The 26,917-nt window shown below is 41.9% G+C and overlaps 1 protein-coding gene across 4 annotated transcripts; it reads right to left on the bottom strand.

Annotated features, from left to right (window-relative positions):
- Positions 1-7: 7 nt before the first annotated feature.
- gnpnat1 (glucosamine-phosphate N-acetyltransferase 1) lies at positions 8-23,560 on the bottom strand. Of its 4 annotated transcripts, none has more exons than XM_072568731.1 (7): positions 23,475-23,552; positions 19,959-20,052; positions 16,452-16,631; positions 6,729-6,791; positions 4,335-4,462; positions 4,017-4,078; positions 8-2,089 (listed from the first exon to the last, which is right to left on the bottom strand). In XM_072568731.1, exons 3-7 carry the CDS (start codon positions 16,603-16,605, stop codon positions 1,942-1,944), a joined length of 555 nt encoding a protein of 184 aa, XP_072424832.1. In that variant the 5' UTR covers positions 16,606-16,631; positions 19,959-20,052; positions 23,475-23,552; the 3' UTR covers positions 8-1,941. The 4 variants fall into 4 exon arrangements, with proteins under 4 accessions (XP_072424832.1, XP_072424828.1, XP_072424831.1 ...); XM_072568727.1 differs by having other exon boundaries at positions 19,871-20,052; XM_072568730.1 differs by lacking the exon at positions 19,959-20,052 and having other exon boundaries at positions 23,475-23,560.
- Positions 23,561-26,917: the final 3,357 nt, after the last annotated feature.

A 26,917-nucleotide genomic window follows, 5' to 3' on the forward strand; every position in this document is an offset into this window, starting at 1 on the left:
ATTCGAATTATACACATCAAGAGTTTGATTTTATTTGCCCTTTGTCCAAAATACTATAGTTATAAATTAATACAAATTATTAATACTAATAAAATAACTGAAAAAATAACTAATTTGGATCACAATAAATCTCTCAACCAAAAATCTGTACTTAAAAGCAGCTGTAATTCAAAAAAGCACAACAGTTTTTTGTGTGGTTCATGTAGTATATGCATATCTTAAAAAAAGAACTAAGTATAATTTTTAGGCCCAAAGATGGGTGTCAAAAACTTTTGACGGAGTAGTCAGTACAGTAAACGGAAGGTGACATATTATGTTGAACTTAAATGCAGACATCTACCATCTTGGTCCTATAAATTATAGCATCTAAACAACAATGACAGACCCAGTATACAGCAATTCTTTGCAGCATTTCTCACCACCCATGTACCCACATCAAAGTATACCAAGTTTTCTACAATATTAGCTCTGATGCTGTAGTATAAAACTAAAGCTCAATAGTTTAGACAAAAACTCTTAAAAATTAACAGGGTGAAAATATACAATCTTTTGTAAAGTAAATTCCTTCAGAATATTAAATTTTACTTTAACTGCATCTTTTGCGCTAGAATTTACCTTTCCTATAAGGAAGCAGTGCTTTCTTTGACTAAACTATATACAATATATACCAAATCTCTGGTTCTAATTTTTATTTGTGTAACTTGTTACAATAATCAATGATGATCACTATTCACATCCCCATCTCTATTGGAATTTGTTTTTTTGTGTGTGTGTGTATATAAAAAACACACACACACATATATATATATATGTATATACATCTCCTAACTTTCAAAGGATAAATTTAGGGATAATGTTTAAATTTATGGAGCTCTCTCAAATACCATTTTACTAAGTCATAGATTAATTGTATTTAGCTACAACTCTACAAACAACTCCTATAAACAGGCTGAAAACAGTAGATTTATCTGCAATGTTAACCATGAAGACTAAAACTTGAGATAGAGAGTAAAATCCCGTTGGGTAAAATCAGTTAATACCTGTGCAATATTGCATCTACACAGCGAGCAGTTTATCTTCATTTTTAAATACTTAAACAAATATTAACATTCTGTAAATTAGATAAATGTGCTTTGGAATTATCCAATTTTAAGATCAATTAAATCACACTAATGAAGTCACGTATGTATGACCTAGAGTCTTAATGCTTACATTTAGTTACACTGCAGCAAGCTACTTCAGAACATTAACATATGGTGCTCGTGCGCTGTTTGATACTAACTTGTTCCTACAAAACTCCACAACTTATTTTAAAAAATTGGGAACAGCCACACACATATTTTTAATATCGCCACTTCAACTTGGAAAGTGCCATTAAGCCCAAGCACTTAAGACCAATCAGATTTCTGCTCCCAAGATTTCCTGCAAATTTTGCACTTAATGAAAATGGAATTACTCCCAAATGACTGCATAACATCGTTCTTCCTTTAACATTGTAGGCAGAGCATCATGGCAGCCATAATTACGAGTTAAGTCACTAAACAGAAATTAATGCATAGAAATGTCCTGCTCCAAGTTCTACATAAATTCGAGACAAAGGTTTTGGAGCTAGACAAAAAGAAAGTACTTTGGTTAAAATTCTTGATATCTTCAGTTTCTAAATAAAACAATGTTCCTTCATAGATACAGCGCTCTCAGCTAAAGTTTAATAATGTGAACTATGCTGCAGTTTACCCCTCATCCACAAAACTGCTTAGTCTGAGAAAAAGAAATTCTTAAATTTCAACTACATCCTGTTACCACCAAATTAAGCAGAAAATAGACCATTAATGCCAGACTATTCTATACTCAGTCCTGTATTAATAGATCAGAATACCAGTAATATAGCCAGATCTCAAACGTCTTTTTAGAAATAAAAATAAGCAACCAATTAAGCAGATTTCAGTCGAAAAATCTGCACTGCATGTACACTTCTTCTGTAGCTTTATATCCAAACTTTTGATAGAAGGCTTCATTCTTTGGTAGGCACTCTAGTGTAATTTTATAACAGTTGAGTTTCTTGCTGAGAAGTGTGAGGGCTGAAACTAACCTGTTAATAGGACAGAAAATATAGCTACAGGTTAGTAATAGTGCATTTATTTGCAAGCGTGTATGAAAAGTTTTTTTTAAAAACAATAGGCCCTTTTAGGCAATATTTCAGGTAGAACTGCATGGAACATGTAACAGCAATATTACAGAAAATTCAAAATGCAATGCAATTATAGAACTAATCAACAGACGTTTTGAGAGACAGCAGGGTGAAATTGAATGTTTTTGTTAAAAATCATATTGTGAAGTGGTGAAGATTGTTAAGAGTTTTTTTAAGCAAAGTCATAATCAAGACCATGACAAGCCAGCGCTAGACCACCAAACCAATCCAAGATTGACCATGAACTGTTCATGCACGAATAAACCAACAGTCAAGGATGTGTTTCTGTATATACGAGGGTAATGAATTAGTAAGGGTTAACAAAGCCTGTGATTTAGTGGTTCCATGTACAAAAAAGGTTAAAGACAGAAGAACATGTATAGGTTAAGCCCCCTGCCTTTTTAAGTATCATTTCTTTTGTATCTGTTATGATAAACCGAAGAAAACATTTATAGCTGTAAATGAGTCTTGTAACTAATCAGGACAAGCAACCTTAGGTTGGCTTTCTTAAAACCCAGTTTGTAATTTTAATTAATTAGAATTCAAAAACCTCAATCAAGGTGCACCTAAGAATATTACAGCACATACCATAACCTCAACCAAAAACAACACATGTCAAGTTTGAATCCTTCCTTGGCTGTGTTATGCAGTTGTTATTCAGAGACAAATATCCAAAGACATGAACTGAATTCAACATCTAAACTTCAAATTAGTTTCAGTGATGTTTGTGTTTACATAACGTATCTTCTTGAAAAAGCTACTTGTATGTATAACTTTAACTATTATATGTAATCACATAGTCAAACAGGTTGGACAGAGTGGCATGTAGATCATGTAGGAATAATAAAACTTGAGAAGTTTCTCTCCGACCCTCTCAGGTAATTCAAACCAGCTTTTTGCTGCTTGAAAATCTCAGAATTAATTGCATCAAAGTTGATGGTAGTTACCACAAGAATATTTACATCAAATGTCAGAAAATCCAGTAAATTTACCACACCCATGACAGCCAAGCAGATTAGGAATTGAAAGTCCTGAGTCAGAGGTGTTGAGAAGACCTATGCTTTTAACTATTCTTCTTACCTATTTACACAACTACAATTTCTGAAAATGTGAAATCAAGGTGAAGATGAGCTCCTGGACTGCAAGGTCACTGACATTTGAAAAGATTAAATTAAAAGACAAGATCAATAGTATGTGGGGGTTTTAAGAGTCTATTGATTGTAGGGAGAAGAGAAGGATTTCTAGTCTCAAGAATATTTATGTTCATTTGCGATGCTATGCTATTTCAAATGGTATACTGCCTCTTTAGTGCCAGGGTGAGGGACATAATATCATGAATAAGAAAGTTTCTGGAAAGAGAGCAGATAGAAACCATCACTTAGTTAAGAACAACTACCACAGGAAAGAATATAACAGTGGACTTTAGAGACCAGTTTTAGTAATTATGTTCTAAATTGAAGACCAAGGCAGAACAGAGGTATCTCTCTATTACTTGATGTTACACACTGGTCGGGCATGGAGACAAAGGATTATGCACATCCATATGATGTAGAAGGAGAACATTCCCATTCAGGAATGGGGTGGTAGAGACGAGAAGGGCCTTCCCTTGACTTGAATTCATTTAAGGAATGAATCAGACAGGCACTGGGGAGGATTCAATGAAGGTCAGAGGATAGCAACAAATGACAACATAGCTACAGAGTAGTACAGAATGTTCCGTGAACAAATGGAATTCTAAAAGTAAATGTAATTAGCACCTAGATAAACTCACCATGGTAATTCCCAATAGCAAATTACATAAATAAGGTTCCAAAACACCCAAACTTACAGTTTCCCAAGTTGCCTTCCTCTGCATTCATCACTCACGACAACCTCTTCTATTCTCCCTCGCTAAATTTGAAAACAAAGAGAAACTCCGCTTCATTTATTGTTATATTTTAATGCTTAAATACTAACAAATTAATCTCTCAATGATTAAAAAATTGCTGCAACAGATGGTCTATCTACTACATGCACTTTCATTTGCTAAATGTATACCCCGCTACAAAGTGGTTTTATCAACAAGTGTCAGTTCCAGAACTGAATAGAAAACTCATAACCAAACTAAAAGTAAACATTAACATTATAATATCCATTGAAGACCTACCTTTGCACAAGAATGTATAAATTTATGTTCAATTATTAACGTTGCTGTAGCAATAACCTGTCCAAGGTTTGTGTCTTCAATCACAACAGTATAATAATCTCCAGTTTGTTTCATGTGCTCAAATTTTTCTGTGAAGTTTAGAATATGATCAAAAAATAAATGCTTCAAAATGAAAATGTGCTTTATATGATTAGCTCCAAAATATTTAAACATGTCAATCTACTACACAAATTCTAAAGATTTCTTTTCATCTAATTTTTCCAGTTAAGCTTTTTCACATTATACATGTGAATGTTGGTACTCAAGAAATTTGCTTCAGACAGACTACTAATTTTTAAAAGATTTGTTAATGGGGTATAGCTTTGTCTAGCTATTTATTGATCATCTCTAATTTACCTGGAGAAGGTGATATGAGCTGCTGCCTTGAATGGCTGCAGTCCAATAGTGCTGCTAGGAAGGAAGAACCAAGATTTTGACATGGTGACAATGGCAGATCAATGATACATTCCAAAATCAGAACAATGTTTGGCTTGGGGATGAACTTGGAGGTGGCTGTGATCCCTTACTTGTCTTTTAAATTATAGATACCATGAGCTTGGAAGGTGCAGTCAAAGTAGGCTTGGTGAGCTAATGCAGTGCACCTCGTAGATGGCCCACTCTGCTGCGATGAGTCAGTGAAGGAGAGAGTGACTGTTGAAAATGGCGGGTGAGGTGCCAATCAAGTGGGCTGATTTGTCCTGGATAGACCAACCTGAGGAACATCTGTAGTGACGACCTGGAGTGGAGATGATTAATCACCAACGACAACTAGCTTCCTTTGCGCTATACCACCAATCAAGATAGAGATTTCTCCCAATTCCCATTGACTGCAGCGTTGGTAGGCTTCCTTGATGCCAAATTCAGTTAAATACTGCATTGATGTCAAAGCAGTTGCTCTCACCTCACTAAGCTGTCCCCAAAAACAGTGGCGTATTGGGAAGATAGGAAATGGAGCACGAACATTCTGCAGTGGTTTGTGGACAGGGTGGATGAATTGACAGACAAAGAAAGCTATGCCTGCATGCTCACTTTCTGTTCCTGTACAGGTACATCCAAAACTCCCTAATCATTATTTTGAATGTTTGGAATTTGTAAAAATATTCTCTTTCATTTTTAATTATCAAAATGAATAATGGCTTACTCGCTTAACCTGCCTATAATTTTTAGCAACATCTTTGTATCTTTCTCAAAGTTTACATTCCTTCATAAGCTTATAACACCAGCAAACTCGAATAGACTTGCACTCTTTTGTAAAGTCTTAATTAAAAATAGCTGAGGTTCAAGCACTGATTGTTATGGCTTTACACCATTTATAGTCTCCAGTTATACCTCTCCACTTTCCAATAACCAATTATTCATATCTGATAATATTTTGTCCCTATTTACTAACTTTTATGTTGTCCATTAATCTATTGTGTGACAGCTTTCCACACTGTAATCTAATCTAATCATACAATAGATGTCTTTTAGGAATGAGTACACTATGTCTAGCCTATTTGTCATATTCACAAAAAGCTGTAACAAATACTATTGCCTTTCAATAAAAGGGAAATAAAACTTACACAGTAATAGATTAAAGCATTTTTCTGACAACTGATATCAGTCTAACTAGCCTATAATTTTCTGTTATCTCTCCCTCATTTCTTATATAGCAATGTTGCAACTTCCTACCTTCCAATCTGTAATTTTCCTAGAACTTATAACAAACCATCCACTACCTTTAAAGCTACCTCTTAAACTCTTTATGCCTCCTATACTGCTCACATTTACCCCAACGGCTGTAATACTGTTGCCTTGACCTTTCTCTTTAGTCTTCTAAATTTCTCTTCACCTGACCTCATCCCACTTGTTTAGTTTAAGTGACTAAGTGGGAACCCACCTCAACTGAAAGGTGAAGGAGAACAAGGATGATAGCGCAGGAAGGGGCAGTAGAAGAGGGTGGGATTGACACAGGAGCAAAGCAAAGTATACAACAAACGCATCTTTCATTTGTCATATATCTCTCCCCACTATTTACTGCATTTTCTAATTCTGTGTCATTTGAAAAATTTGTAATCAAGTTTTTTTTTAATAAAACTAATTTATGAACTTATACACTTATACTATTCCTCTTGTGTAAAATGGCAATGAGCCTCCTTGAATTGTTATGGCCCATGTGGTACCTCTTGTATTTTGTCACAGTTCTTAGGTTCAATTTAATAACTGGGCCATTTTAGAAAGCAGTTCAAAATTTCTTCACATTTTGATATGAAAGGAACAGCTTTATAGCACATTTAATATCATTACAAGAGAGAAAAACTGCTTAACAGTTTGAAATTGAATGCAGAATAATGTTGAAGGTGCTTGTCCACTTACTTATAAATATTTCAGGTGCAACTTGGTCTACTTTCGTTAACTGTGCAAGTACCTTAAAAAGACCTGTTTAAAAATCAAAATTAAATGAGTTCCATCAGCATAGCCAAAAGTTTTTGGTGCAATGAGTTCTATACAATCTGGTGCATTTTGACTTTGCATGAAAGTGTAAGACAGGTAATAGCAGGTTGGCAGCCAATTCTACATCTCTTCTGATTTTTATTTCCATTGCTAGCAAATCAGGACAGACAGATGTGGTAGTGGGAGAATGGCGGTTGAACCCACAACCCCGGATCTTATACAACCAAGGAAAGATAGAATATACAATATCCATAAATGCTAAATGGATTAAATTATTTTAAAAATGAGGTTGCAACAGGAAAGATTTTTTTACTGTTTATTAGCAAAAGAGTTCCATTAAAGGCATTCCTTTTACCAAACCCAAGGTTACATGTCAAGGTAGCATACATTCTGCAGAAGACCTTAGATATTGCAGATATTGTGGTCCTGATGCTTTTTCAAACAATAGTTAAAAATCACATAACACTAGGTTATCGATCAACAGGTTTATTTGGAAGCACTAGCTTTCGGAGCGCTGTTCCTTCATCAGTGGTTGTGTGTCTGTATCAGACACAGAATTTCTCGCAAAATTTTACAGTGCTTTGTAACTGAAATTATGTATTGAAAAAGACCTGGACTGTTTGTTAAGTCTCTCATCTTTTAGAATGAACATGTTGGTTTCAGTTCTTGAATATGTAAATCATAGAACCTTTTTTAAAATTACATTCTCAAGTGAACTTTAACAATAGGTGCAATGTCAGCCCAGATAACGCATTGAAGGTGTGAGCTGCCCTGTATGAGGCTGTCTTTGCTACAATGTTCAGACTGATTCTAATCTAAAAAAGGGATTTACAGCATCTTGCATGGATTCATGCAGTTACTGAGCAAAATAAAATGTAATTCTGCAAGTACAAATTCACCCCACAAATTTATATGTGTGTGTAGCAGGGTATGAGTGTCTGTGAGAGAATGTGTATGTGTGAGAGTGTGAGCGTAAAGGGGTAAGTCCCTGAGAGTGTGTGCCTGAGCGTATGAGAGACAGCTTGTGTATGTATGAAACAGGGTCTGGATGAGTCTGCTTGGCTATTGTGCGTTGTTGTCTATCCCGAAGTCCGCCTTGGAAGACAGTTACCCGAAGGTCAGAGGCCAAGTGTCCTGGACCACTGAAGTGTTATCCAACCGAGGGGGAACATTCCTGTCTGTTGATTGTTGTGCGGTGTCCATTCATCCATTGCCATAGCCTCTGCTCGGTCTCAGACTTACACCCCTTTACACTTACACTCACACATACATATTCACACACTCTCTCACAGAACCGCCCCCCCCTCACCCACATACACAAAAGTTTGTGGGGGGTGAATTTGTACTTGCAGAATTACATTTTATTTTGCTCAAAACTGCGTGAATCCATGTAAGATGATGTAAATCCCTTTTTTTAGATTATAATCAGTCTGACCATTGTGGCACAGACAGTCTCACACAGGGCACCTCACACCTTCAATGCATTATCTGGGCCAACATAGCACCTATTGTTAAAGTTCACTCGAGAATGTAACTTTAAAAAAGTTATAGGATTTACATATGAAAGAACTGAAACCAACATGTTCATTCTAAAAGGTGAGAGACTTAACAAACAGTCCAGGTCTTTTTCAATACATAATTTCAGTTACATCACGCTTGCTATAGACTTTTGCGATAAATTCTATGTCTTATGATATACTCCACAAGCACCTGATGAAGGAGCAGGGGTCCAAAAGCTAGTGCTTCCAAATAGACCAGTTGGACTAAAACCTGGTGTCGTGTGATTTTTAACTTTGAACACCCCAATCCAACACCAGCACCCCCACATTAAAACAATATTTTAATACACATGTTTAAAGTATCAGCAGTTCTAATCCTAGCCCTATCATTGAGGATTCTGGGCAATCCAAGATGGAGGACAGGAAAAATTTCTGGCTGTAACAACTGCTCCTTTTTTTTTGAGGTATTTTACGTGCTGGAGATGACTTCCTCGAATTCCAGGAGCAGCAATTATGGTTTTAAATGATGTTGCATTGTTTTGGAGCTTTGGAAAAAAAAGGTCAAAATAATAGCAGTTTTAAAAGGGAGAAGAACAGACAAAGGAAGCACATGGTGAGGACAGTGCAGGAGAGAGAGAGAGAGAGAGAGAGAGAGAGACACAGACAGACAGAGAGAGAGAGAGATAGAGGGAGAACCTGCACAGTTACTGCCTTTGCTGTTTGAATTCATGTATCGCTGGACATCGAAGTGCATCTGGGAAAATAACAACAGTGAAATTCACAACTGATCTTGGAGGAACTGTTGGGGAACCCAGGGAGATAGTGAGGAAAGAGATCAATCTGAGACTGGTACAGTTGAGAACAGAAACGAGTCAAACAGTTAGGGCAGGCAGGAACATGATGGGACTAATAAATTAAACTGCATTTAGTTCAACAGGGAAGGCAGATGAACTCAGGGCATGGTTAGGAACATGGAACTGGGATATCATAGCAATTACAGAAACATGGATTAGGGATGGCAGCTTAATGTTCAAGGATACAAACGCTACAGAAAGGATCGAAAGGGAAGTGTGGGGGGATGGCACTTTTGATAATGGATAGCAATGGATATAGCATTACAGCTGTGCTGAGGGAGGATATTCCTGGAAATACACCCAGGGAACTTATTTGGGTGGAACTGAGAAATAAGAAAGGGATGATAACTTTATTGGGATTGTATTATAGACCCCCTAATAGTCAGAGGGAATTTGAGAAACAAACTTGTAAGATCTCAGCTATCTGTAAGAATAATAGGGTGGTTATGGTAGGGGATTTTAACTTTCCAGTCATGGACTGGGACTGCCACAGTGCTAAGGGTTTAAGATGGAGAGGAATTTGTTAAGTATGTACAAGACAATTGTCTGATTCAGTATGTGGATGTACCTACTAGAGAAGGTGCAAAACTTGATCTACTCTTGGGAAATAAGGCAGGGCAGGTGCCTATGGTGTCAGTGGGGGAGCACTTTGGGGCCAGCGACCATAATTCTACTTGTTTTAAAATATTGATGGAAAAGGATAGACCAGATCTAAAAGTTGAAGTTCTAAATTGGAGAAAGGCCAATTTTGACGGTATTAGGCAAGAACGTTCGAAAGCTGATTGAGGGCAGATGTTCGAAGGTAAAGGGATGGCTGGAAAATGGGAAGCCTTCAGAAATCAAATAACGAGAATCCAGAGAAAGTATATTCCTGTTAAGGTGAAAGGAAAGGCTGGTAGGGAAAGGGAATGCTGGACGATGAAAGAAATTGAGTGTTTGGTTAAGAAAAAGAAGGAAGGATATAGAGTCATAGAGATGTACAGCATGGAAACAGACCCTTCGGTCCAACTCGTCCATGCCGACCAGATATCCCAACCCAATCTAGTCCCACCTGTCAGCACCCGGCCCTTATCCCTCCAAACCCTTCCTATTCATATACCCATCCAAATGCCTCTTAAATGTTGCAATTGTACCAGCCTCCACCACATCCTCTGGCAGCTCATTCCATACATGTGACAACGTTTCCCCTTGGGTCTCTTTTATATCTTTCCCCTCTCACCCCAAACCTGTGCCCTCTAGTTCTGGACTCCCCGACCCTAGGGAAAAGACTTTGCCTATTTATCCTATCCGTGCCCCTCAATTTTGTAAACCTCGAGAAGGTCACCCCTCAGCCTCCAAAGCTCCAGGGAAAACAGCCCCAGCTGTTCAGCCTCTCCCTGTAGCTCAGATCCTCCAACCCTGGCAACATCCTTGTGAATCCTTTCTGAACCCTTTCAAATTGCACAACATCTTTCCGATAGGAAGGAGACCAGAATTGCATGCAATATTCCAACAGTGGCTGAACCAATGTCCTGTATAGCCGCAACATGACCTTCCAACTCCTGTACTCAATATTCTGACCAATAAAGGAAAGGTTACCAAACGCCTTCTTCACTATCCTATCTACCTGCGACTCCACTTTCAAGGAGCAATGAACCTGCATTCCAAGGTCTCTTTGTTCAGCAACACTCCCTAGGACCTTACCATTAAGTGTATAAGTCCTGCTAAGATTTGCTTTCCCAAAATGCAGCACCTCACATTTATCTGAATTATGGCACAGTGGTTAGCACTGCTGCCTCACACCACCAGAGACCCGGGTTCAATTCCCACCTCAGGCGACTGACTGTGTGGAGTTTGCACGTTCTCCCAGTATCTGCGTGGGTTTCCTCCGGGTGCTCCGGTTTCCTCCCACAGTCCAAAGATGTGCAGGTCAGGTGAACTGGCCACGCTAAATTGCCCGTAGTGTTAGATAAGGGGTAGATGTATGGGTGGGTTGTGTTTCGGCGGGTCGGTGTGGACTTGTTGGGCCGAAGGGCCTGTTTCCACACTGTAAATTATCTAATCTAAAAATCTAATCTAAACTCCATCTGCCACTTCTCAGCCCATTGGCCCATCTGGTCAAGATCCTATTGCAATCTGAGGTAACCTTCTTCGCTGTCCACTACACCTCCAATTTTGGTGTCATCTACAAACTTACTAACTGTACCTCTTATGCTCGCAACCAAATCATTTACGTAAATGACAAAAAGTAGAGGACCCAGCACCGATCCTTGTGGCACTCCACTGGTCACAGGCCTCCAGTCTGAAAAACAACCCTCCACCACCACCCTCTGTCTCTACCTTTGAGTCAGTTCTGTATCCAAATGGCTAGTTCTCCCTGTATTCCATGAGATCTAACCTTGCTAATCAATCTCTCATGGGGAACCTTGTTGAACGCCTTACTGAAGCCCATATAGATCACATCTACTGCTCTGCCCTCAACAATCTTATTTGTTACTTCTTCAAAAAACTCAACCAAGTTTGAGAGACATGATTTCCCACACACAAAGCCATGTTGACTATCACGAATCAGTCCTTGCCTTTCCAAATACATGTACATCCTGTCCCTCAGGATTCCCTCCAACAACTTGCCCACCACCGAGGTCAGGCTCACCGGTCTATAGTTCCCTGGCTTGACTTTACCACCCTTCTTAAACAGTGGCACCATGTTTGCCAACCTCCAGTTTTCCAACACCTCACCTGTGACTATCAATGATCTAAATATCTCAGCTAGAGGCCCAGCAATCACTTCTCTAGCTTCCCACAGAGTTCTCGGGTACACCTGATCAGGTCCTGGTGATTTATCCACTTTTAACCGTTTCAAGACATCCAGCACTTCCTCCTCTGTAATATGGACAATTTGCAAGGTGTCAACATCCATTTCCCTACATTCTATACCTTCCATATCCTTTTCCACAGTAAATACTGATGCAAAATATTAATTTAGTATCTCCCCCATTTTTTGTGGCTCCACCCAAAGGCCGCCTTGCTGATCTTTGAGGGGCCCTATTATCTCCCTAGTTACCCTTTTGTCCTTAATATATTTGTAAAAACTCTTTGGATTCTCCTTAATTCTAATTGACAAAGCTATCTCATGTCCCCATTTTGCCCTCCTGATTTCCCTCTTAAGTATACTCCTGCTTTCTTTATACTCTTCTAAGGATTTACTCGATCTAGCCTGATTATTCCTGACATATGCTTCCTTCTTTTTCTTAACCAAACCCTCAATTTCTTTAGTCATCCAGCATCACCCATACCTACCAGCCTTTCCTTTCACCCTAACAGGAATATACTTTCTCTGGACTCTCGTTATCTCATTTCTGAAGGCTTCCCATTTTCCAGCCGTCCCTGCCTGCAAACATCTGCCTCCAATCAGCTTTCGAAAGTTCTTGCCTCATACCATCAAAATTGGTCTTTTTACAATTAAGAACATCAACTTTTAGATCTAGTCTATCCTTTTTCATCACTATTTTGAAGTGCTCCCCCACTGACACCTCAGTCACCTGCCCTGCCTTATTTCCCAAGAGTAGGTCAAGTTTTGCACCTTCTCTAATAGGTACATCCACATACTGAATCAGAAAATTGTCTTAATTTTTAAGAAATTAACACTTAAGAAATTGCTCTCCATCTAAACCTTTAACACTATGGCAGCCCCAGTCGATGTCTGGAAAGTTAAAATCCCCTACCATAACTACCCTATTATTCTTACAGATAGCTGAGATCTCCTTACAAGTTTGTTTCTCAATTTAGACAATAGACAATAGACAATAGATGCAGGAGTAGGCCATTCTGCCCTTCGAGCCTGCACCGCCATTCAATATGATCATGGCTGATCATTCCTAATCAGTATCCTGTTCCAGCCTTATCTCCATACCCCTTGACTCCACTATCTTTAAGAGCTCTATCCAATTCTTTCTTAAAAGAATCCAGAGACTGGGCCTCCACTGCCCTCTGGGGCAGAGCATTCCACACAGCCACCACACTCTGGGTGAAGTAGTTTCTCCTCATCTCTGTCCTAAATGGTCTACCCCGTATTTTTAAGTTGTGTCCTCTGGTTCGGCACTCCCCCATCAACGGAAATATGTTCCCTCTGAGTATTTGGGGGGGTCTATAACACAATCCCAATAAGGTGATTATCCCTTTCTTATTTCTCAGTTCCACCCAAATAACGTCCCTGGATGTATTTCTGGGAATATCCTCCCTCAGCACAGCTGTAATGCTATCCCTTATCAAAAATGCCACACCCCCTCTTCTCTTGCCTCCCTTACTATCCTTCATGTAGCATTTGTATCCTGGAACATTAAGCTGCCAGTCCTGCCCATCCCTGAGCCATGTTTCCGTAATTGCTATAATATCCCAGTCCCATGTTCTTAACCATGCCGTGAGTTCATCTGCCTTCCCTTTTAGGCCCCTTGCATTGAAATAAATGCAGTTTATTAGTCCTACCTTTTCCCTGGCTGCCCTGACATGAAAGATGTAGACAGGATAGATCGAATTAATCCTTAGAAGAGTATAAAGGAAGTAGAAGTGTACTTAAGAGGGAAATCAGGAGGGCAAAAAGGGGACATGAGATAGCTTTGGCAAATAAAATTAAGGAGAATCCAAAGAGTTTTTACAAATACATTAAGGACAAAAGGGTAACTAGGGAGAGAATAGAGCCCCTCAAAGATGAGCAAAGCGGACTTTGTGTAGAGTTGCAGAAAATGAGGGAGATACTAAATGAGTATTTTGCATCAGTATTTACTGTGGAAAAGTATATGGAAGATATAGAATGTAGGGAAATAGATGGTGACATCTTGCAAAATGTCCATATTACAGAGGAGGAAGTGCTGGATGTCTTGAAATGGTTAAAGGTGGATAAATTGTGTTCATTTCTGATCTCCTTCCTATAGAAAAGATGTTGTGAAACTTGAAAGGGTTCAGAAAAGATTTAGAAGGATGTTACCAGGGTTGGAGGATTTGAGCTAAAGGGAGAGGCCGAACAGGTTGGGGCTGTTTTCCCTGGAGCGTTGGAGGCGAGTGGTAACCTTATAGAGGTTTACAAAATCATGAGGGGCATGGATAGGCAAAGTCTCTTCCCTGGGGCCGGGGAGTCCAGAACTAGAGGGCCTATGTTTAGGGTGAGAGGGGAAAGATATGAGAGACACCTACAGGGCAACTTTTTCACACAGAGGGTGGTACGTCTATGGAATGAGTTGCCAGAGGAAGTGGTGGAGGCTCGTACAATTGCAACATTTAAGAGGCATTTGGATGGGTACATGAATAGGAAGGGTTTGGAGGGATATGGGCTGGGTGCAGGCAGGTGGGATTAGATTGGGTTGGGATATCTGGTCGGCATGGACGGGTTGGACCAATGGGTCTGTATCCATGCTGTACATCTCTATGATTCTATGACTCGAATTGTCCACCTAGGTACTTCAGAACTCAATATAGAGTTTAATTTCAGAACATGAACACCCTATTCCTTTTTCGTTCCCTTCCCCACCAAGCCCCCCAGGTCTTGTTGCATGTGGACTTCCCCCAGCATTGCCAACCCTTTGTCTCAGCATCTGTTGGCAGATTATCTACAATCTCTTTGTTTGACTATCCTTCTTTTTTCTCTCTCGCTGCACATCATTTCCATGCACTCTATTCTTCTGCTCTCCCATCCTCTCGACACCACCCGTTATCAGCATTAATACGAACTTTTCCAAGCTATTTTCAGTTCTGACAAAGGGTGGGCTTAAACATTACCTTAAACTGGACTTAGACATTAACTCTGGAGAAAGTGAGGACTTGCAGATGCTGGAGATCAGAGTTGAGAGGGTGGTGCTGGAAAGGCACAACAGGTCAGGCAGCATCCGAGAACAGGAGAATCGATGGAGGGCTTCTGCCCGAAACGTTGATTCTCCTGCTCTTGGATGCTGCCTGACTTGCTGTGCTTTTCCAGCACCACACTCTCAACACTTAAACATTAACTCTGTTTCTCTCTCTACAGATGCTGCCAGACCTGCTGAGTTTCTCCAGTATTTTCTGTTATCTTAAAGACCCTCAGTTGATTCCAAAAAGGTGGATACACCAAGACTTTAGAATTAGAATTAGGTTTATTGTCACATGTACTCAAGTACAGAGATACGGGAGTACAGCGAAAAGTGTAAGAGTCGCCATTTCTGGAACCACCTTAGGTACTAAGATACCTAGGTACAAATTAGAAAAATGAAAAAGTAAAGATGAAAAATAAGCATTACTGTCCTTTATAAAGCTATGTACAAAGATACACAGATATATTTAGGTATAAATTCAAAAAAAAAGAAATATGGGTCCATGTTCAGCAATACAGTCTAAAGCAGGGAGTTCACGCTGGCTTCACCTGAAGGCCGGGAATCCACACTGGGCTTCATCAGTGAGTTGATTAAACAGTTAACGTGCAAGCAAATAGGTACTATTAACTTAGGATATATTAATATGTTTGTGTTTTCTTCAGTCGATTTTCACATTGTTAGTTTTGAATACATAGACTAATGAACAAATTTCATATTACAATTTTGTTTTTTATTAAATCTTTGAGCCCAAAGACTGAAATGGTGCAAGGCATTTATCTTTGTTAGGGGCTTATGTGCGTTGAGTATCTGCAGCATACAACTGTCCATAGTTTGGTATTAGATTGGAAAAAATAACAATGGTTATTTCTGTGCAAAGTGAAAAAAACTCACACAAGCGCTTAAGTAAAGAATAAAAATGGAAGAAAATGGTAGAAAATAAAGATGGATAGGTAAACGACAAAACTAACTATAGTCCTAACTTTTTCTTATCTAATGAACATCCAAGAAAAATAGAAAGTATATGTTTTGAACTGAAATTGTACTAGAGAGATGACAGGTATCGTTCCTTCTCTGCATGTTCCTAAACTATATACAGTAGAACTGAATCAGGAACCGACGAGAGTTTGGAGGTTTCAAACAGGTTAGATTTATCATACTGATTGCAAATTTATTTCCATTATTACATAGACATCATTTCATTATTCAAATAATAGTTAAGTTTCAACAAACATGAAAATAACGCTTCAGTCAAAGTTATTGAGAATTAATATTGAATTCTTAAAAGGTTAGTAGTGAAAAGAAGTTGCATAAATACATTCAACAATAAAGCAAATGTCTCCAAAAGTATTTCCAAAAATTAGACTGAAAAATTGTTTTGAATTTTAATTTCTTCAATTGATCCTTTATTTTAAAAGTTTATTGATTTTGTATTGCTATATGCTTGTAAGATGTAAATTACAGTTCATAAAGTACCTCTATTGAAGTCAGCAGTACAGAGAGGCCTCATAACTAATCCAACCCCAGGGTTCAGAGGAGAAATTTCAGGAGAGAATTTCACCATATTCTGGCTCCAATCCAGGTCACGTAACATGATCGGATCAAACAAGGGTGTGTCATCAAGAATCATGGCAGGAGGAGGACACAGTTGATACACTGAATTAAGGAAATATTAAATGCTTTGAAAATCTTAATCAAAGATGCTTTTTCTCAGATCAAATTCGTACAACTCCTAAACATAGTCAAAACAAATCTTTCTTTGTAAATTCAGTTTCTTTCACTGGTTTGTTTTACATTATTGCAAGTGGTTGAAACTGTGCATAAATTCTCAAAGCAAATGTATTTAAGGAGTGACAGTTATGGCGTACAAATGTAATAGGAGCATGAAGCAGTAAAGAAATTACTAAGAGTGAAGATCAAATGATTAGATCACTGACTAAAACTTTTCAAGTATGATCATCATTGGCGATCTACCACAGTGAACAGGGAAGAGACAATTCAGATGCAAACTAAGCATATTCCTTTGGAAAGGAATATTTCTAGCTTCCAAAGCTAATGCTACCAAGATGGCAAAGCAAGTAAGTTTAAAAATAAAACAGGAACAGCAGGCATATGACAAAATAATAGCTAATAATGATTAAAAAAAATCACAACACCAGGTTATAGTCCAACAGGTTTAACTGGAAGTACACTAGCTTTTGGAACGTCACTCCATCAGGTGGTTGTGGAGGACACAATTGTAAGGCACAGAATTTATAGCAAAAGTTTACACTATGATGTAACTGAAATTACACATTGAAAAATACCTTGTGTAAGACTTAAGACACTCTGCACTCACATACATTCTCTCTCACACTCACAACCCTCCAACCCAGACAGACAGACAGACACACACACACAAAGACCCACATGCACACATATATGTTTGTGGGGTGAATTTGTATTTGCAGAGTTACATTGTACTTTGCTCAAAAACTGCGTGAATTCATGTAAAACTCTTATCTCACTTTTTAGATTAGAATCATGGCATAGACAGAACACAGGGGGCTAACAACTTTAACATATTGTCTAGCTAACACCAATTGTTACCGTTAACCTGAGAATGCAACTTTTAAAAATAAGTTTTATGATTTACACATGAAAGAAGTGAAACTATCATGGTATTCGAACAGATGAAAGACTCAACAGACAATCAAGGTATTTTTCAATCTATAATTTCAGTTACATCACACTGTAAACTTTTGCTATAAATTCTATGCCTTACAATTGTGTCCTCCACAACCACCTGATGAAGGAGCGGCACTCAAAGCTAGTGTGCTTCCAATTAAACCTGTTGGACTAAAACCTGGTGTTGTGTGATTTTTAACTTTGTACACCCCAGTCCAACACCGACATTTCCAAATAATAGCTAATAATGAGGATGACTAGAAAAAAATGACAAGAGGAAACTGAAAAATGCAATGCAGAAGACAAAGTTCTTGGGAAAAATTAGCATATAACATGAAATTGAACCTTCAAATATTTTATATTCACAAAATAAGTAAATGGTTATTGGGGAGTAACTTATGCCTATTAAGGGCTCAAAGATAAATATTCATGCAGAGGCCAAGGATTTGGGGATGCAAGTATTAAATATTTTGAATTTCCCTTCACAAGCTGAAAATGCAGGTCCTGGGCCTTCTCCACCACCATTCCCTCACTACCTGACATCTGGAGGAAGAACACCTCATCTTCGGCCTCAGAACACTTCAACCTCAGGGCGTTAATGTGGATTTCACCAATTTCCTCTCCCCCCACATTACCCCAGTTCCAACCTTCCAGCTCATGACCAGTCCTACCTGCCAATCTTCCTTCCCACCTATCCGCTCCACCCTCCTCTCTGACCTATCACCTTCATCCCCACCCCCATCCACCTATTGTACTCTATGCTACCTTCTTCCCAGCCCCACCCCCTTCCATTTGTGTCTCCACTCTGGAGGCTCCCTGCCTTCAGTCCTGATGAAGGGCTTTTGCCCAAAACGTCGATTTTCCTGCTCCTTAGATGCTGCCTGACCGGCTGTGCTTTTCCAGCACCACTCTAATCTAGCCTCTGATTTCCAGCATCTGCAGTCCTCACTTTTGCCTAAAACAGAGGGAAGTCTGGTAATATGATAATAAATAGGGAAAACATCTTTAAAAAGCATTACTGAAAATTAGTATATTACCTAGTCTAGGTGAAATGCTTCCTCAATTACCTAAAATACGTGGTTTCACCACCTGTCCATTTCCCTAACTATAGGATTCCCTATGACTGCTGCATTTCTGCTCTTTATCCTGCATGGCATCAAATCTCTGATAGTCCAAGGATGGGAATCTTACTGCTAAATTGTTTTGGGGAAAACGTGCACGAAGGATCTTGCTTGAAAAGCTGTAGTCAATGATCCAATCATTTGGCCTTTTCTGAGTTGTAATTTGCTTTAGAAGCAATATTTTAAAAGTAAACATTAATTGTTCACTATAACTAAGCTGAAGAACACCTCCATCTCATTCCATTTTTTAAAAATTCTATTTTACAAATTTCTGTTGCATATTTAAATATGGAATTGACTTCATTCAAGTCTTCCCCAGAATTCTAAAATGATTTAACTATGGAAGATATATTAATGCTAAAACACACTGTAATTCTTCCAGAGTTTTGCTAAATCTACAAGCTGCACTGAACTTATACAATTTATCTTGTATTCCTGCCTTTAGGGCCTCTATCAACAGTATTCCCTAAGTGGAAGAACATGGAATCTTCCCAGTTCCAGATATGGGCCAAAATGTCAATTCCTCTAATGGCATACAAAATGATCAATTCTTTTCTCTTCTGCTGCACCTATGTCAGAAAGTATCCAACTTTGATAGTGCATTGTCACTAAATTCCCTTGCCTTATGCATCATATTAGTGCAGGGTTTCCCAAATTGGTGAGGTCATGAGATCTGAGACAGTAATGAGTGCCATGGAAATCTAGAGTTATAACACCTACATTCCTTATCTAACAGGGTCTGATCTCACCGAGGGGTCAAGACCATTTTCAGTCCACATTAAGAAAATACTTGAGGAACTGTGTGTTAGAGCACTAACGTCATAGCCAAGGTAATGCTAATGGTTAAACAAGTAATATGAGATAACTTTCAAAAATGGGATTTTTCAACACGGAACTTCAAAGATTACTTCAGAGAAAAATATGAATGAAACACGAAAGAAAGAGAGAGCATCTTATGTTTGAGTAATCATAAAAAATATGGTCCAGACAGAACCTTACAGGCTAGTATCTCTTTACACATTAGAGGATAAACAACTATGTTCAACTATTGCACGTGTATCAACATTCAGTGGATAAGTGAGTGAATTCCACATTAGTAGATCTTACTTGAAAAGCTGTAGTCAATGATCCAATCATTTGGCGTTTTCTGAGTTGTAATTTGTTTTAGAAGCAACATTTTAAAAGTAAGCATTACCGACTGGTATCCAATGCGAATCTATCGCTGTAACTTGAGGTATGGTAGTGACACAGAAAGTGTCATTTTGCAACGTGTGCAAGACATGTAATTGCTGCAGACAAAAAAACTCATTTTTGTTTAATATTTAACATTGTATTAGTTTCTTTAATTCTACTAAAGTATTAAAAATAAACATAAATTATATCCAGTTTAAATTCATTAAGATTTTCATCATCTAAAGAGCTAGAAAGGTCAAACTATTTTATTCTAAAATTATCTTGTAGGATTTATTCATATGCATTTCTAGTTTAAAGCTGGCTTGTTAAACTGTTTGTTCAATTTTTAAAGTTTGACTGTGATGTTTAAAGTCACATTAAAGACATTTTAAAGTTTAGATAGATATTGAGAAAAAGGAGATCACTGTGCAAGAATATTAATTTAGCATAGCAACTTTAAGGTGTTTTAGACTTACAGTCATACACCATGGAAACAGACGCTTCTGGTCTATCCTTTTCCATCACTATTTTAAAACGAATACCAGAAGTACAACTAAAGTTTAATAACAATGGGAATAAAAATATTCCTAGTGTTCTTTCCTTGTTGTTAAGGATTTAACAAATCTTTTTTTGGTTGCTCACATTTGAAGCCAAGAGGAGTGTCATCACACCACTTTTCTTTTGGTTACTTATTAGCAAGCAGTGATCAATCACATATCGTAAAATAGAAGTCTGAATACAAAATGACAGCAGGGCTAGGTCAATATTATATAATTGCGCAACCCAAATACAAGAGCCATATAATTAAATTTCCTCCTTCCAGTTTCAGGTGCTCCACAATGCTGGTTGATCACCTTCCTGTTCTCCATAATCTTTTGACAGATGGTTTCCAGCTCAATACCCCTCATCCTGCAAACCTTCCCTGTTCATCTTGATAGGTACAACACTGGTACTCAGTTTGCCAATACAGAAGTCATTAAATATTTCTATTCATATTTTGACCAAATGTTTGCTGTGTTTAAAAGGTTTATAAATGTTACCAATATGTAACAAATTAATTGTTTTCTAGGGCACAGTATATTTATTAGTCCACAGTTTGAAATTGATTTGAGCTGTTTTGTTAGTGCTCAATGCTGACATCAGGTGCTAAACAAAGGTGTTTAACTCCCCAACAAAGGATTATTTTAAAATTTAGTTTTAGAAATTAGCTTCATATTAGTTCCAAATGACAACTCAGGGGAGTAACTATAATTATAAATACAATGCAAATTGCTTTATAATTTAATACTATTTACTTGTAGTGCTAACTTGACCATTCCCAGGATATCTATTTTGCATGTTACGGAAGTGGATTAATAAAGAGGAGGATCTGGAAAACGAGAACACAAAACTCACATTCATGAACAATAGTGACACAAAGCTACCAAAGACTAAGTTTCAACTTTAACTGCCTTTTTCAATTTTCTTCAGTTTTGCACACACAGAATTTCTATTTCATTGAGGATAATCAAATCCCTCTATCATCAATTTAAATATTCTGTTTTTCTATCCTTCCAACAAAAATGAACCTCATTTTCCCACACTATACAGCATCTATCAAAAGACTTGTAGACTGTCTGCTGGTCACTCCCACACAGAGTGGGGGTAGGGGGCACTGTCTGCTGAACACTCCCACGCAGAGCAGGGGGGCACTGTCTGCTGGATGCTCCCACTCAGAGGAAGCATGATCACTCTCTCAGTTCTTGCTGGGTTCAGTTATTACTGCGTAGAAAGTGAGGACTAGAGATCAGAGTGGAGACTATGGTGCTGGAAAAGTACAGCAGGTCAGGCAGCATTCGAAGAGCAGGAAAATCAACATTTCGGGCAAAAGCCCTTCATCAGAAATTATTACCATGTTCAGCTCTAGCTGGGTTTGGTTTTTGCCGGGTTCTGTTATAGCTGGGGTTAGTTGCCGCTGGGTTTAGTTGTTGCCGGGTTTAGTTATAGCTGGGGTTAGTTGTTGCCGGGTTTGGTTATAGCCGGGTTTGGTTATAGCTGGGGTTAGTTGTAGCCGGGTTTAGTTATAGATGGGGTTAGTTGTTGCCGGGTTTAGTTATAGCCGGGTTTGGTTATAGATGGGGTTAGTTGTTGCCGGGTTTAGTTATAGCTGGGGTTAGTTGTTGCCGGGTTTGGTTATGGATGGGGTTAGTTGTTGCCGGGTTTAGTTATAGCTGGGGTTAGTTGTTGCCGTGTTTAGTTATAGCCGGGTTTGGTTATAGATGGGGTTAGTTGTTGCCGGGTTTAGTTATAGCTGGGGTTAGTTGTTGCCGTGTTTAGTTATAGCCAGGTTTGGTTATAGATGGGGTTAGTAGTTGCCAGGTTTAGTTGTAGCTGGGGTTAGTTGTTGCCGGGTTTAGTTATAGCCAGGTTTGGTTATAGATGGGGTTAGTTGTTGCCGGGTTTAGTTATAGCTGGGGTTAGTTGTTGCCGGGTTTAGTTATAGCCGGATTTGGTTATAGATGGGGTTAGTTGTTGCCGGGTTTAGTTATAGATGGGGTTAGTTGTTGCCGGATTTGGTTATAGATGGGGTTAGTTATAGCCGGGTTTAGTTATAGCTGGGGTTAGTTGTTGCCAGGTTTGGTTATAGCCGGGTTTGGTTATAGATGGGGTTAGTAGTTGCCGGGTTTAGTTATAGCTGGGGTTAGTTGTTGCCGGGTTTAGTTATAGATGGGGTTAGTTGTTGCCGGATTTGGTTATAGCCGGGTTTGGTTATAGATGGGGTTAGTTGTTGCCGGGTTTAGTTATAGATGGGGTTAGTTGTTGCCGGATTTGGTTATAGCCGGGTTTGGTTATAGCTGGGGTTAGTTGTAGCCGGGTTTGGTTATAGCCAGGTTTGGTTATAGCCGGGTTTGGTTATAGATGGGGTTAGTTGTTGCCGGGTTTGGTTATAGCCAGGTTTGGTTATAGCTGGGGTTAGTTGTAGCCGGGTTTGGTTATAGCCAGGTTTGGTTATAGCTGGGGTTAGTTATAGCCGGGTTGGTTATAGCTGGGGTTAGTTGTAGCCGGGTTTGGTTATAGCCAGGTTTGGTTATAGCCGGGTTTGGTTATAGATGGGGTTAGTTGTTGCCGGGTTTGGTTATAGCCAGGTTTGGTTATAGCTGGGGTTAGTTGTAGCCGGTTTGGTTATAGCCAGGTTTGGTTATAGCCGGGTTTGGTTATAGATGGGGTTAGTTGTTGCCGGGTTTGGTTATAGCCAGGTTTGGTTATAGCTGGGGTTAGTTGTAGCCGGGTTTGGTTATAGCCAGGTTTGGTTATAGCCGGGTTTGGTTATAGATGGGGTTAGTTGTTGCCGGGTTTGGTTATAGCCAGGTTTGGTTATAGCTGGGGTTAGTTATAGCCGGTTTCAGTTATTGCTGCTGACACGGGCCAATTGTCAGCGTGGCTGCTGCCACCCAGAGCCTGACAGGAAGCTGCACTCCGGGAGGAGTGTGTGTCTCTCTCTGCCCAGCACGGCCTCACAGAAAAACAGACGGAGCAGGCGAAAAGCGACAGTACTCACCCGCACAGAGAAACTCTCGAGCGGCTTCCTTTCCGGATTCGAGCCGCGCGGGAGGAGCCTAACCGTCAACTAGTGACGTGGCACAGGGAGCACGCGCCGACGTAATGACGTCTGAGCGGGAGGTACGCAGCAGGCTGGAGAGAGAGGGAACGAACCTGGAGAGAAGGAGTGGAACAGAGAGAGAGCACCTGGAGAGAAGGAGTGGGTGGTGGGGGAACAGAGAGAGAGAGAGAGAGAGAACCTGGAGAGAAGGGGTGGGGGGGGGAGAGAGAGAGAGAGAGAGAACCTGGAGAGAAGGGGTGGGGGAGAGAGAGAGAACCTGGAGAGAAGGGGTGGGGGAGAGAGAGAGAGAGAGAGAGAACCTGGAGAGAAGGGGTGGGGGAGAGAGAGAGAGAGAACCTGGAGAGAAGGGGTGGGGGAGAGAGAGAGAGAGAGAACCTGGAGAGAAGGGGTGGGGGAGAGAGAGAGAGAGAGAGAACCTGGAGAGAAGGGGTGGGGGAGAGAGAGAGAGAGAGAGAGAGAACCTGGAGAGAAGGGGTGGGGGAGAGAGAGAGAGAGAGAGAGAGAACCTGGAGAGAAGGTGGGGGAGAGAGAGAGAGAACCTGGAGAGAAGGAGGGGGGGGGGGGGGAAGAGAGAGAGCCTGGAGAGAAGGAGGGGGGGGGGGGGAGAAGAGAGAGAGCCTGGAGAGAAGGTCGGGGGGGGGAAGAGAGAGAGAGAGGACCTGGAGAGAAGGGAGGGAGGGGGGAAGAGAGAGAGAGAGAGAACCTGGAGAGAAGGAGTGGGACAGAGAAAGAGAGAGAAAACCTGGACAGGAGTGGGGGTGGGGAGAGAGAGAGAAGGTGGGGGAGAGAGAGAACCTGGAGAGAAGGAGTGGGGGGGGAGGGAAGAGAGAGAGCCTGGAGAGAAGGTCGGGGGGGGGGGGGGGGAAGAGAGAGAGAGAGAGAACCTGGAGAGAAGGGGTGGGGAAGAGAGAGAGAGAGAAAACCTGGACAGGAGTGGGGGTGGGGAGAGAGAGAGAAGGTGGGGGAGAGAGAGAACCTGGAGAGAAGGAGTGGGGGGGGAGGGAAGAGAGAGAGCCTGGAGAGAAGGTCGGGGGGGGGGGGGGGGGAAGAGAGAGAGAGAGGACCTGGAGAGAAGGGGGGGGGGGGAGAGGGGGAGAGAGAGAGAGAGAGGACCTGGAGAGAAGGGGGGGGGGGGAGAGGGGGAGAGAGAGAGAGAGAGGACCTGGAGAGAAGGGGGGGGGGGAGAGGGGGAGAGAGAGAGAGAGAGAACCTGGAGAGAAGGGGTGGGGGAGAGAGAGAGAGAGAGAACCTGGAGAGAAGGGGTGGGGGAGAGAGAGAGAGAGAGAACCTGGAGAGAAGGGGTGGGGGAGGGAGAGAGAGAGAGAGAGAGAACCTGGAGAGAAGGGGTGGGGGAGAGAGAGAGAGAGAACCTGGAGAGAAGGGGTGGGGGAGAGAGAGAGAGAACCTGGAGAGAAGGGGTGGGGGAGAGAGAGAGAGAGAGAACCTGGAGAGAAGGGGTGGGGGAGAGAGAGAGAGAGAGAAAGAGAACCTGGAGAGAAGGGGTGGGGAAGAGAGAGAGAGAGAAAACCTGGACAGGAGTGGGGGTGGGGAGAGAGAGAGAAGGTGGGGGAGAGAGAGAACCTGGAGAGAAGGTGGGGGAGAGAGAGAGAGAACCTGGAGAGAAGAAGTGGGGGAGAGAGAGAGAGAACCTGGAGAGAAGGAGTGGGGGGGGGGGAGAAGTGAGAGCCTGGAGAGAAGGTGGGGGGGAGGGGGAAGAGAGAGAGAGAGAGAACCTGGAGAGAAGGGGGGGGGGGAGAGAGAGAGAGAGAGAGAGAGAGAGAACCTGGAGAGAAGGGGGGGGGGAGAGAGAGAGAGAGAGAGAGAGAGAACCTGGAGAGAAGGGGGGGGGGGGAGAGAGAGAGAACCTGGAGAGAAGGGGGGGAGAGAGAGAGAGAGAGAGAGAACCTGGAGAGAAGGGGGGGGAGAGAGAGAGAGAGAGAGAACCTGGAGAGAAGGGGGGGGGAGAGAGAGAGAGAGAGAACCTGGAGAGAAGGGGGGGGGAGAGAGAGAGAGAGAGAGAACCTGGAGAGAAGGGGGGGGAGAGAGAGAGAGAGAGAACCTGGAGAGAAGGGGGGGGGGAGAGAGAGAGAGAACCTGGAGAGAAGGGGTGGGGGAGAGAGAGAGGGAGAGAGAGAACCTGGAGAGAAGGGGTAGGGGGGGGGAGAGAGAGAGAGAGAGAGAACCTGGAGAGAAGGGGTGGGGGAGAGAGAGAACCTGGAGAGAAGGAGGGGGGGGGGGGGAGAGAGAGAGAGAGAGAACCTGGAGAGAAGGAGGGGGGGGGAGAGAGAGAACCTGGAGAGAAGGGGGGGGGGGGGGGAAGAGAGAGAGAGAGAGAACCTGGAGAGAAGGAGGGGGGGGAAGAGAGAGAGAGAACCTGGAGAGAAGGAGGCGGGGGAGAGAGAGAACTTGGAGAGAAGTGGGGGGGGAGAGAGAGAACCTGGAGAGAAGGAGGGGGGGGGAAGAGAGAGAGAGAGAGAGAGAGAGAGAGAGAACCTGGAGAGAAGGAGGGGGGGGGAAGAGAGAGAGAGAGAGTGAGAGAGAACCTGGAGCAAAGGGGGGGAAGAGAGAGAGAGAGAACCTGGAGAGAAGGAGGTGGGGGGGAAAGAGAGAGAGAGAGAGAGAGAACCTGGAGAGGAGGAGTGGGGGGGGAAGAGAGAACCTGGAGAGGAGGAGTGGGGGGGGGGGGAGAGAACCTGGAGAGGGGGGGGGGGGGGAGAGAACCTGGAGAGGGGGGGGGGGCGGAGAGAGAACCTGGAGAGGAGGAGTGGGGGGGGGGGGGGAGAGAACCTGGAGAGGAGGAGTGGGGGGGGGAGAGAGAACCTGGAGAGGAGGAGTGGGGGGGGGGGGGGGGGGAGAGAACCTGGAGAGGAGGAGTGGGGGGGGGGAGAGAGAACCTGGAGAGGAGGAGTGGGGGGGGGGGAGAGAACCTGGAGAGGAGGAGTGGGGGGGGGGAGAGAGAACCTGGAGAGGAGGAGTGGGGGGGGGGGGGGGGAGAGAACCTGGAGAGGAGTGGGGGGGGGGAGAGAGAACCTGGAGAGGAGGAGTGGGGGGGGGGGAGAGAGAACCTGGAGAGGAGGAGTTGGGGGGGAGAGAGAACCTGGAGAGGAGGAGTTGGGGGGGAGAGAGAACCTGGAGAGGAGGAGTTGGGGGGGAGAGAGAACCTGGAGAGGAGGAGTGGGGGGGGGGGAGAGAACCTGGAGAGGAGGAGTGGGGGGGGGGGGAGAGAACCTGGAGAGGAGGAGTGGGGGGGGGGGGGGGGAGAGAACCTGGAGAGGGGGGGGGGGGGGAGAGAGAACCTGGAGAGGAGGAGTGGGGGGGGGGGGGGGTAGAGAACCTGGAGAGGAGGAGTGGGGGGGGGAGAGAGAACCTGGAGAGGAGGA

The sequence above is a fragment of the Chiloscyllium punctatum genome, chromosome 4, assembly GCF_047496795.1.
Source record: "Chiloscyllium punctatum isolate Juve2018m chromosome 4, sChiPun1.3, whole genome shotgun sequence".
Lineage (NCBI taxonomy): Eukaryota > Metazoa > Chordata > Chondrichthyes > Orectolobiformes > Hemiscylliidae > Chiloscyllium > Chiloscyllium punctatum.

What these genes read in the sequence shown, in the direction of transcription:
- gnpnat1 (XM_072568727.1), bottom strand. Translation starts at nt 19,955, where the DNA reads ATGCTTACTTTTAAAATGTTGCTTCTAAAACAAATTACAACTCAGAAA. An exon ending in TGCACCTGAAATATTTATAA is followed by an intron (nt 4,463 to 6,728) that starts GTAAGTGGACAA and finishes TAAACTTCACAG; the next exon opens with AAAAATTTGAGCACATGAAA. An exon ending in TTATACATTCTTGTGCAAAG is followed by an intron (nt 4,079 to 4,334) that starts GTAGGTCTTCAA and finishes TTTCAAATTTAG; the next exon opens with CGAGGGAGAATAGAAGAGGT.